This window comes from Colobus angolensis, unplaced genomic scaffold (assembly GCF_000951035.1).
Source record: "Colobus angolensis palliatus isolate OR3802 unplaced genomic scaffold, Cang.pa_1.0 Scaffold560, whole genome shotgun sequence".
Lineage (NCBI taxonomy): Eukaryota > Metazoa > Chordata > Mammalia > Primates > Cercopithecidae > Colobus > Colobus angolensis.
The window spans coordinates 295045-307098 of record NW_012119155.1 but is presented as its reverse complement, the minus strand read 5'-3'; the positions used below and the strand labels follow the sequence as shown (position 1 = coordinate 307098).

Genomic DNA, 12054 nt, shown 5'->3' with positions numbered 1-12054 from the left:
ACAGAGCAAGAGCCTGTCTCAAAAAAAAAAAAAAAAAAAAAAAGCATTTCATTCTGTGAACTATTTTAATCCCCACAACAACTTTATGAAGTGGAGACTGTTAGTCTTTCCATTTACAGGTAGGGAAACTGAGGCCCAGGGAGGCTATATTAGTTTCCTATTGTTGCTATAACAAATTATCACAAATTTATTGGCTTAAAAAAACAAATATATTACCTTGTAATTCTGAAAGTCAGAAGTTCTAAAATGAAAATGGCATCAGGGCCAGGTTCCTTCTGGAGGCTCTAGGGAAGAATCTGTTTCCTTTCGTTTTCCAGCTTCTAGAGGCTACCTGCATTCCTTGGTCCATGACCCCTTCCTCCATCTCCAAAGCCAGCAGTGTAGAATCCTCAAATCTCTCTCCCTGCCAGCCTCTGCTTCTGGTCTCACATCTCCTCCTCTGACTCTGACCCTTCTGCTTTCCTCTTATGAGGACCTCTGTGCTGATGATGTTGGGCCTGCTTGGATAATCCAGGATCATGTCCATCTCCAGATCCTTAACTTAATCACATCTGCAGAGTGCCTTTTGCCAGGAAGGTGACATATTCATAAGTTCTAGGGATTAGGACTTGGACATCTTTGCAGGGGTCATTATTCAGCCTATCCACAGTTGCATAGTGGTAATCATGTAATCATACCAAACTCCCTCTCTTTAGTAAGATTTTACTGCAGGTGTGATATGGGTAGCAAAAATGTCAGTGCAAAAGAGGAAAACTTGAGCCTCTCCCAGGCTGAGACCCCAATCCTCCCCACCCCCACCTATGCCAGGTGCCTGGCAAGGGGTCTCTCCTGAAGGAGGTCTGCAGAAAGCTACCCACTAGGTCTCATAGTCTGAGGCCTCTTGTGTTTGTCCTTGTCCCCAGCCTCCTTTGGAAAGGAGCTGGGCCTTCTCTGAGCATAATGCAGGGCATTTTCCTAGATCCAGGCAGGCCACACTCGGGGCACTCTTCAGCAGCCCCTCTTTCCCCAGGAGAAATGGAGCATTACTTAAAGCTTTGCATTGGAGTTATTACCATCTGTGGTCATCAACATTTCAATAAAACACAGGACACCCCATTCGACAAACACGCTCTCCTTTAATGAGGAAGCTGTGTTCCAGAACAGGCAGGTGGCTTGCCCGAGGTGATACCTCAGCTGGGTAGCAGGTTGGGGTCTATACACATGCTCTGTACAGGTGCATACATGTGTGTGCACATATGCCCCCACCCAGCCCTGCCTCCCTGCTCTCTGCAGGCCAGCATGTGTGCCCACTCAGTCGCCATGCTTACATCCTGGATGTGGCCTCAGAGATGGAGCAGGTGGACGGCGGCTACATGCTGTGGTTCCGGCGTGTGCTCTGGGATCAGCCACTCAAGTTCGAGAATGAGCTATATGTGACCATGCACTACAACCAGGTCAGCACACGTGGGTTTCTCTGGACTCTGGGACCTTCTAGGCTCCCCTGGGCCTGTGAGTCAGACTCCACAGCTGTGGCGTTTGAAGTGTTCATGATTCAGGCCCTGTGGACGTCTCTAACCCTGATGCCTTTGCTCCCCTATGTGGTCTCTTTGGAGAAGTCGAAACAGCCCTCACTACCTTTGAGGGCCTTTGTGCATGCCATCCCTCCATCTGCACTTCCCAGCTTATTTAAGTCCTTCCCAGCAAGCTGTCCCCAAAAAACACCTCTTCCATTAGGCCCTCTTTGCATTCCCCTTTCCTTCAGATGTGTTCCTTCTCTGAACATGGGCCTGTCCTTTGCTCCAAGTGCTAAGCCAGGCTTTGCTAGTATTGTCACTTTTGTCTGTGTGTTATTCTGTGAGACTTGGAAGTCCTCTAAGTCAGGATCATGGAGTTTACAAAGTCTGGGTTCTCTCTTACTGTGCCAGTATGTGTGGAAGTGCTTGAACAGAAAGTGTGTGTTTTTGTGGAACTGGTGCCAAAACTTCAGGAATTGTACACAATATGGTCACGTAGCTTTTGTGGTCACATGGTATCACTGTTGAAGCATAGCCCTGTGCAGTCCGGCACCATACTACTCAATGTGAGGCTTGTGTACTGGCAAATCCTCAAGTCCCGCCTTAGACCTCCTGCCTCAGAGCCTCTGGAGCCCAACCTGGCGGTCTGTTCTGGCAAGCCCTCCTGTGGCTCAGGCACACTCAGTTTTGAGAAACAGCAGGCCCGATAGATACATGACCACACTGCAGTGTTGATGCTCTGCTCTCACCAGCCAGCCCACATCCTGGCAAGGTTGCTGTGGGGACTTCCCTCATGGGCATCAAGGCCACAGCCCTCCCACATCACCCTTACGTGCTTCTGCTATCATTCTCCAAAACCCAGGAAAGTAATAGGCCATCCTATCCCAGAAGAGGATGGGGCTGCAATCATTAAACATGCATGTCCCCAGTCCCCTGCAACCAAGTGCCCACACGTGTGCCTGCCTGGCAGCCCCTTACCCAGGTGCTCCCTGCAGGTCCTGCCTGACTACCTGAAGGGCCTCTTCAGCAGCGTGCCGGCCAGCCGGCCCAGCGAGCAGCTGCTGCAGCAGGTGTCCAAGCTGGCTTCACTGCAGCATCGCGCCAAGGACCACTTCTACCTGCCGAGCGTGTGAGCACCTGCCCTCCTGTCTCAGCTGGGGTGGACAGGCAACCCTGCCCTCTCAGCCCACCTCTACCCTCCTCAGAGCTGGCTGTCCCCAGGCCCCCAGACTCCCGTCTTATACCAGTGGGGCTGTCTGGGAAGGGGCTGTCCTTGCCTGGGGGCTGAAGTTTTCCAACTAGCCATAGGAGCTGGGACCCCGCCTCTCTTTCACAAGTTGTTTCTGGTTGGTATTATTAGCTCAGAACAAAGGTAATGTTAAAAAAAGGTTTCAGGACACATGTTCCCTGTGGTCCAGGAAATACACGTGGCTATTCAGAAAGATTTAGCCACAAAAACATTCACTGCAATGCTGCTACAAGAGCAAAAGATCAGAAGTAACCTGAATATCCAGCAACAGGGAGTCATCAAGTAAATTATGGGTGTTAGCCTTTATTTACTTATATATTTAATTAATTATTGATTTTTTCTTTATTTTTTAAAAACGATATACCACTTTTTATAGAGACGGGGTCTTGCTGTGTTGCCCAGGCTGAACTTTTTTATTTTTGTAGAAACAGAGTCTTGCTACTTTGTCCAGGCTGATCTTGAACTCCTAGGCTCAAGTAACCCTCCTGCCTCAGCCTCCCAAAGCAGTGGGATTATAGGCATGAGCCACCCTGGCCGGCCTAGACAGCCTTTAAACTGATGTTCTCTAAGTTATAATCAATGCTCACAGTGTACGTCAGTTATTCTCAAATTTTTGGTCTCAGGACCTTTTTACACTCTTGAAAAGAGCACTTCGGCCGGGCGCGGTGGCTCACACTTGTAATCCCAGTACTTTGGGAGGTCGAGGTGGGCGGATCACCTGAGGTCAGGAGTTTGAGACCAGCCTGGCCAACATGGTGAAACCCCCTATCTACTAAAAATACAAATTAAAAAAAAAAAATTATCCAGGTATAGTGGCGGGCGCCTGTAATCCCAGCTACTCAGGAGGCTGAAGCAGGAGAATTGCTTGAACCCTGGAGGTGGAGATTGCAGTGAGCCAAGATGGTGCCATTGTACTCCGACCTGGGTGACAAGAGCGAAACTCCATCTCAAAATAATAATAATAATAATAATAGGCTGGGCCCTGTGGCTCACGCCTGTAATCCCAACACTTTGGGAGCCGAGGTGCATGGATCACCTGAGGTCAGGGGTTCGAAACCATGCTGGCCAACATGGTGAAATCCTATCTCTAATAAAAACACAAAATTAGCCGGGCATGGTGGCACATGCCCGTAATCCCAGCCACTTGGGAGGGTGAGGCAGGAGAATCACTTGAAACTGGGAGGCGGAGGGAGGTTGCAGTGAACTGAAATCACGCCATTGCACTCCAGCCTGGGAAAGAAGAACAAAACTCCGTCTCAAAAAAATAATAATAATAAATAATAATAATAATAATAACAGGACCTTGTGGCTGGGCGTGGTGGTGCACGCCTGTAACCTCAGGTACTTGGGAGGCTGAGGCAGAAGAATTGCTTGAACCCAAGAGGCAGAGGTTGCAGTGAGCTGAGATTGCACCACTATACTCCAGCCTGAGCAATAGAGTAAGACTCTGTCTCAAAAAAAAAAAAAAAAAAAGAGGACCTCAAAGAGCTTTTGTTTATGTGGGTTATATCAATTAATATATTTACCCTGTTAAAATATTGATGTATTAATTCAGTTAAAAATAAAAATAATAAACCCACTAAATGTCAATATAAATAACTTTTTATGAAAAATGACTATATTTTGAAAAAACATTTAGTGATTCATGGGTGTGGTGGCACATGCCTGTAGTCCCAGTAACTCGAGAGGCTGAGGTGGGAGGATCACTTGAGCCTGGGAGTTCGAGGCTGCAGTGAACCGTGATTGTACCACTGAACTCCAGCCTGGGTAACAGAGCAAGAGCCTGTCTCAAAAAAAAAAAAAAAAAATTAGTGGGAATTTTACATTTTCAAAGCTCTGTACTTTTACATTTTCAAAGCTCTGTACTGTCTGACTTAAGGGAGCTGGGTTCCCAGATCTGCTTCTGCAGTCAGCCTGTTGCCATCTCCTGTTATGTAGCCTCTGGAAAACTCCACTGTACACTTGTGAGAGAACAAGAGAGAAAACCACAAGTTCCTAGTGTTGTGATGAAAATGGTTTTCAACCCCCTCGACCACACTTTGAGAACCCCTGGAAAAAAGAATAGTAAGATGATGTCCATACCATGTATATTCCAGCACCTGTAACGCAGTAAGGGCTCAATATGTAAAGCTCCTTATTTTTATTTTTATTTTATTTTTGAGACAGAGTCTCTCTCTGTCACCCAGGCTGGAGTGAAGTGGCCCTATCACGGCTCACTGCAGCCTTGACCTCTTGGACTCAAGTGATCCTCCCACTTCAGCCTCCCAAGTAGCTAGAATCACAAGTGCATGCCACAACGCCCAGCTAATTTTTTTTTTTTTTTTTTTTTTTTGAGACGAAGTCTCGCTCTGTCACCCAGGCTGGAGTGCAGTGGCGCGATCTCGGCTCACTACAAGCTCCGTCTCCCGGGTTCACACCATTCCGCCTGCCTCGGCCTCCCAAAGTGCTGGGATTATAGGCGTGAGCCACCATGCCCGGCCACGCCCAGCTAATTTTTAAATTTTTTGTAGAGATGGGGGTCTTACCATGTTGGCCAGACTGGTCTCAAACTCTTGGGCTCAAGTTATCCTCCCTCCTTAGCCTCCCAAAGTGTTGAGATTACAGGTGTAATCTTAACGTGCCACTGCGCCTAGCCTAAAGCTCTTTTTTTTTTTAAGTATAATTTTAAGTGAAAAGAGCAGGATCGGCCAGGTGTCGGTGGCTCACGCCTGTAATCCCAGCACTTTGGGAGGCTGAGGCGGGCGGATCACGAGGTCAGGAGATCGAGATCATCCTGGCTAACATGGTGAAACCCTGTCTCTACTAAAAATACAAAAAATTAGCCAGGCGTGGTGCGGGAGCCTGTAGTCCCAGCCACTCGGGAGGCTGAGGCGGGAGAATGGCTTGAACCTGGGAGGCGGAGCTTGCAATGAGCCAAGATCGTGCCACTGCACTCCAGCCTGGGCGACAGAGCGAGACTCCGTCTCAAAACAGAAAAAAAAAGGAAAAAAAAAAAAGAGCAAGAAGCACATAAAGATATAATCCCAATCCTGGATGAAAATAATAATTGAGTTACTACTTTTTGCAAGGGATCCTGCATCTGCATTATCTCAGCTATTCTTCCCAACTTCATTTTATTTTCCCTATTTACAGATAAGGCCCAGCGAGGTTATATGGCTTACTGAAGTCTAGCCAGCTAACAGTGGGGGAACCAGGATCCAAAACTGGGGAGACTGGGTTCAGATGCCAGGCCCTTACCCCAGCAGTGGAAAGAAGGACAGATGTTACCCAGGGGATCTCTTGGGAGCAGGGGGTCTCTCTCCTGGCTTTCTCCCAACCCTTCATCTGCAGCTCCAGCTGGTCAGGATGGGCTGGGACTGCTATTGATATTTTCCAGATGTCCAAAGAGGTAAAGGGTCTGCCTCAGGTAGCAGCCAGCATGTGTCAGAGGGAAGAGGGCTGGGACAAGCTGATGCCCAGGGGCCTCAGCCTGGAGGCCCAGCACTCCTTTGCTCAAGGCTCTGCCCAGCCCTGTGGCTGCTTTGCCCACCCTGATGTTTCCTCTCACCCCTCTGGCTTTTACTTCTCCTTGGGGGCAGAAAGTATAAAGGATGAAATTGCCTTGGGTTCAAGTCTTGCCCCCACCAACCCATGCTGCTAACTCACTCAGTCACTGTGTAACCTTGAACTAGTCAGTGAACTTCTGAGAGCCTCAGTTCCCTTAACTGCAAACAGGGATCCTAGTGGTACTGGCCCCAGCCATGATTAAGAAGTACCAAGGCACTGTGGGCACCTCTACCCCACCTTCAGCCCATTTACATTCCCTAGCATTTAGTCTTCCAGGGAGGTGCATAGATCAGGTCTGCTCTGCATGCCTGCGGCACAGTGAGGATTGCCTGAGCCTGGGAGCTCACTCGGGACCTTTTTCCCCTCCCTCCGTACATAGGCGGGAAGTCCAGGAGTACATCCCAGCCCAGCTCTACCGTACAACAGTAGGCTCGACCTGGCTTAACCTGGTCAGCCAGCACCGGCAGCAGACACAGGCGCTCAGCCCCCACCAGGCCCGTGCCCAGTTTCTGGGTAAGAGCTGCAGGGGAAGGGAGGTGATCGTAGGGGGCTTTGCTGAGGAGGGTGGTCATGGAGCATGGGTATGGAGGAACCTTTCTTTGCACAAAGGCATTTTTCAGTGCCGGTCAAGCTGAGCACCTGCCTGGAGAAAACATGTCTTTACAATTTTTATGGAGATGTCACCTAGGCTCAAGTGGCCCTAGCAGAGGAAGAAGAGCTGCAAGCAGGGATAGAGGAAGAGGCCGTGAGAAGCGAGGCCAGAGAGATGGGAGGAGACCCAGACTAAGGGCTCCTGCACTGGCTGGATACAGCCCAGAGAAGCTGTGCAGTTCAGGGCCATGGCTGTTGTCAGTGAACCCTGCCCAGCACGTAACTGCCACCCCCTCTCCCTGCCCAGGCCTCCTCAGCGCCTTACCTATGTTCGGCTCCTCCTTCTTCTTCATCCAGAGCTGCAGCAACATTGCTGTGCCAGCCCCTTGCATCCTTGCCGTCAACCACAATGGCCTCAACTTTCTCAGCACAGAGACTCATGTGAGTGGCCTCAGCCTGGCACTGCCATCACCACCCTCTGTTCCCTGGTCCCCTACCCCCTCCAAGGGGCCAAGACCTCCAGCCGCCGAAGCCCAGTTCCACTGGTTACCACCTTCATGATCTCAGGCAAGTCTCTTCCCCTCTCTGAGCCTTGCTTTCCTCATCTGGAAAATGAGGATAAGAGTTGAGCCCCACCCATAGGGCTGTTGTGAAGGTGAGATGAGGTAAAACATACCCTATGCACTCAAATAGTACATCTGTGTGCTTGGACTGCCATAATAAAAGACCACAGACTGAGTAACTTAAACAACAGAAGTTGATTTCTCACAATTCTGGAGGCTGGTGGTCCAAGGTCAAGGTGTCAGCAGGTCTGGTTTCTTTGGTGGTTTGCAGACAGCTATCTTCTCGCTGCGTCCTCACATGGCCTTTCCTCTGTGTGTGCGGAGCCCTGGTATCTCTTTGTGTATCCTAATTTCCTCTTATAAGGACACCTGTCATATTGGAGTAGGGCCCATCCTAACAGTTTCATTTTAACTTAGTCATCTCTTTAAAGCCCTTATTTCTAAATACATTCTGAGGCACTGGGAGTTAGGGTTTCAACATGGGAATTTGGTGGGGGACATGATTCAGCTCCTAATAAGTAGGACCTGTTACCCCCTTAGTTTTTGCTCCCAGAACTAGACCCTGAGACGGGGATTCCAGGGCAAGTGGTTGATTTAGAGGTGATTCCAGGAAATACTGGAGTGAGGAAGTGAGACGGGGAAGGGATGGAGCCAGTAGAGGGGGTGTTAGCAAGCAAGTTGCTGATGTGGGCACCTGGAAGTCAGTCCAGCTGGGGAGCCCTGAGAGACAGCCTAGAGCTTTGCTTCTCTCCTGGGAATGAGGGAGCTGGGGTATCTATTCAACACTTCCCATCTGTCATTAGCAAGGGCTTCTTTCTGAGGCATTAACTCTCTATCACTCTGACTTTCCCTGTATGTGGTCTAAGTTTGCTTCCTGGGCTAGAAGAAAAGCCCCTAGACAGGCTAGGTACTTGACTTACATCTGTAACCCTAGCACATAGGGAATCAGAGGCAGGAAGATTCCTTGAGCCCAGGAGTTTAAGACTGGCCTGGGCAACACAGGAGGCCCCGTTTTCCACAAAAAGGAAATTTAAAAAAGAGGTGCAGGTGTTCACAAGAAGCAACTTTGATGTGAAGTTCAGGGCACCAATACCTCTGTATCCCAAGCACTTAGAGCACTTAAAGCAGTGCCTGACACATGGTAGATGCATCATCAGTATTTGTTGAATCAATTTCACAGGTGAGGAAACTGAGGTCCAGAGAGGTAAAGTGATTTGCTCAAGTCACACAAGTCACTGGGGAACTGGTACTTGAACTGGAGTGAGTCTCCTGCCTCCTGTAGATCTGATTTGCAGGGGAGTGGTAAGAGTGGTTGAGACTGTCCTCACCCACAGGCCTGTCCGGCCCCTCTCCCCCTACTCCCAGGAATTGATGGTGAAGTTCCCCCTGAAGGAGATCCAGTCGACGCGGACCCAGCGGCCCACGGCCAACTCCAGCTACCCCTACGTGGAGATTGCGCTGGGGGACGTGGCGGCCCAGCACACCTTGCAGCTGCAGCTGGAGCAGGTGGGCCCAGTCCTCAGCCCAACATTACCTTCACTGGGCCCTTCTCTGGGCCTGGCTCCAAGATATGTCAGGTCCCTGCCATGTCCCAGGGAGTATCCAGGCCAGTGCATGGGACAGAACCAACCACAGCGCAGCACAGAACTGCAGATCATTATGGTGGTCATCCAGGGAAGCAACTTGGCAGTGGGAACACGGCAAAGAGCAGTATGGAGCCATAGAAGATTGGTGACAGGGCAAGGACACTAGAGGTTTGAGAAAGTTCACCTGGGCTGAGATGTGGAGGCTGGATTGTAGGCCCCAGGATTGAGGGTGGAGAAACTGGGCTTCCTGTGTGACAGATGGTGAAACTGAGACCCAACTGTCCTGTACCTTCCTATGTTTGCAGCAACTGTGGCTATTACTTAAAAGGCAGGGGTGAGACAGGCACTGTGGCTCATGCCTGTAATCCCAGCACTTTGGGAGGCTGAGGCAAGGCAAGAGGATCACTTGAACCCAGGAGTTTGAGACCAGACAACATAGTGAGACCTAGTCTCTGCAAAATTTTTTTTAAAAAAGCGCCTATAGTCCTAGCTGTTCAGGAGGCTGAGGCGGGAGGACTTCTTGAGCCCAGGAGTTGGAGTTCGAGGCTGCAGTGAGCTGTGATGGTGCCACTGCACTCCAGCCTGGGTGACAAAGTGAGACCCTATCTCTAAAATAAAATGTAAAAAAGCATGGATGACCTCTAGGCTCCTGTCCAAGTTTCATAGCCTCCTGGGGTCACCTCCTGGGGTCAGGGCAGGACTAGCGTTTTCACCCCACTGAAGAGATAGGATTCAGGCCCAGAGAAGGGGCAGAATTGAGGTTGACACCCACACGTCTGCCCTGTCCAGCCTGTGACATCCCCCCTCCAGGTCTGGGCCCAGCACCACTCCCATGACAAGGCCTGTCTTGGAGGGGGGGATTTCCCAGGGCAAGGGAGAGAGACTTCCACTGCCCTAGCCCTGCCTCTGAGGGACAGGACCAGACAAAGTCTTCTTGACCCCCTGTGCCCCTTGGAGAGCCTGTTACTTGGGTCTAGGGTCCTTATGCACTCCCCACTACACCCCAATCTGCTCCTGCCTGGGGTCACATAGATCCTTGCCTTACCCACTGGTAGCCTTGGGCCCCAGGCCTGCCGCCTCCTTCCCAGAGGCTACCTCCCTGAGCCCATAGAATGGCTCTGTGGTGTTCTCCTACCTCCTTTTTTTTTTTTTTTTTTTTCAGTAGAAACAGGGTCTTGGTATGTTGCCCAGACTAATTTTAAATTCCTGGCCTCAAATGATCCTCCCACCTCAGTTTCCCAAAGCACTGGGATTATAAGTGTGAGCCACTGCACCCGGCCTTCTCCAACCTTCTTGTATGAACCTGGTCATTTCTTCTTTGGTTCTTTTCTGGTCCTTCCTCCCCTAGACAATCTTTTTTTTTTTGAGACAGAGTCTTGCTCTGTTGCCCAGGCTGGAGTGCAGTGGGGTGATCTCAGCTCACTGCAACGTCCACCTCCTGGGTTCAAGCGATGATCCCACCCCAGCCTCCTGAGTAGCTGGGACTGCAGGTGTGTGCCACCATGCCTGGCTAATTTTTGTATTTTTAGTAGAGATGGGGTTTCACCATTTTGGCCAGGTTGGTCTCGAACTCCTGACCTCAAGTGATCCATCCACCTTAGCTTCCCAAAGTGTAGGGAGGGGCATACAGGCGTAAGCCACCACTCCTGGCCCCCTAGACAATCTCTAAACGTTGCTGAGTCTGAGCCTCTCCCCAGGGTGCCCTATCTGATACTGAGGCTTTCAAAACCATGTCTAGCATCACAGCATCCATATTTCTACCTCCTGCCCAGACTACCTGAGCTCCAGGCTCCCTCAGCATCCCCCTTGGAGACCAACAGTCCTCTACAGCTTTCCTCCCAATCCTCCCAGGCACTCAGGCCCCAAATCTGGGAGTCCTTCTCATCCCTGTCCCTTCCTCTCATGACCTCTGTGGCCTCCTCTGCTACCTCCCTCCCCTCTGCTCATTCCTCCAGCCACCCTGGCTCCCTTGTGCTGAGTTTGTTCTCCCTGCCCTGGGTCCTCTGCCCTCACTGTCCTCTCCACTTGGAACGCTCTTCCCTGATTCATCACAGGGCCCATTGTCTCCCTTTATTTGGGTTTCAACACAAATATCACCTTTTTCTAGAAGCCTTCCCTAACCCTCGTCCCTAAGAACTCATGATCCTTGCCTCCATAGCCCTTATTATGGCTTGGAAATCATTTAGTTATTTGTTTATGTATTATCTCCTTATATTAGTCCGTTTTATGTTGCTATAAAGGAATACCCGAGGCTGCATAATTTACAAAGAAAAGAGGTTCATCTGGCTCACGGTTCTGCAGGCTGTGCAAGAAGCGTGGTGCCAGCATCTGCTTGGCTTTTGTGGAGGCCTCAGGAAGCTTTTACTCAAGGCAGGAGGCAAAGGGGAAGCAGGCACATCACATGGCAAGAGAGGGAATGAGAGAGAGAGGGTCCAAACAACCAGCTCTTGTGTGAACTATTAGAGTGAGGACTCACTAATTACCTCCGGTAACCAAGCCATTCATGAGGGATTTGCCTCCAAGACCCAACACCTCCCACCAGGCCCTGTCTCCAACATTGGGGATCACACTTCTTTTTTCTTTTTTTTTTTTGAGACAGTATCTTGCTCTGCCACCTAGGCTGGAGTAATCTCGGCTCACTACAACCTCTGCCTCCCCAGTTCAAGTGATTCTTCTGCCTCAGCCTGCCAAATACTGGGATTACAGGCACGCGCCACCACGCCTGGCTATTTTTTTGTATTTTAGTAGAGACAAGTTTTGCCCTGTTGGCCAGGCCAGTCTCGAACTCCTGGCCTCAAGTGATCTGCCCACCTTGGCCTCCCAAAGTGCTGGAATTACAGGCATGAGCCACCATGCCTGGCCAGGGATCACATTTCAACATGAGATTTGGAAGGGACAAATATCCAAACTGTATCATTCCCCCATCAGAATGTCAGCTCCAAGAGAGCAGGACTGTGTCCATCTTGTTCGTGCTGTGTCCATAACTCAGTGCCTGGAACATAGTAGATGCTCAATACATATTTGTT

General features: G+C 50.1%; 1 protein-coding gene across 1 annotated transcript in view; it reads left to right on the top strand.

Moving 5' to 3' along the window:
- The window catches only part of MYO15A (myosin XVA), a 62581-nt gene that overhangs the window by 48321 nt on the left and 2206 nt on the right, over positions 1-12054 (top strand). Inside the window, exons 60-64 of the mRNA XM_011961653.1 lie at positions 1273-1433; positions 2489-2622; positions 6668-6801; positions 7187-7320; positions 8808-8948. Coding sequence (XP_011817043.1) covers positions 1273-1433; positions 2489-2622; positions 6668-6801; positions 7187-7320; positions 8808-8948 — 704 coding nt within the window. The remainder of the gene's footprint in view (positions 1-1272; positions 1434-2488; positions 2623-6667; positions 6802-7186; positions 7321-8807; positions 8949-12054) is intronic.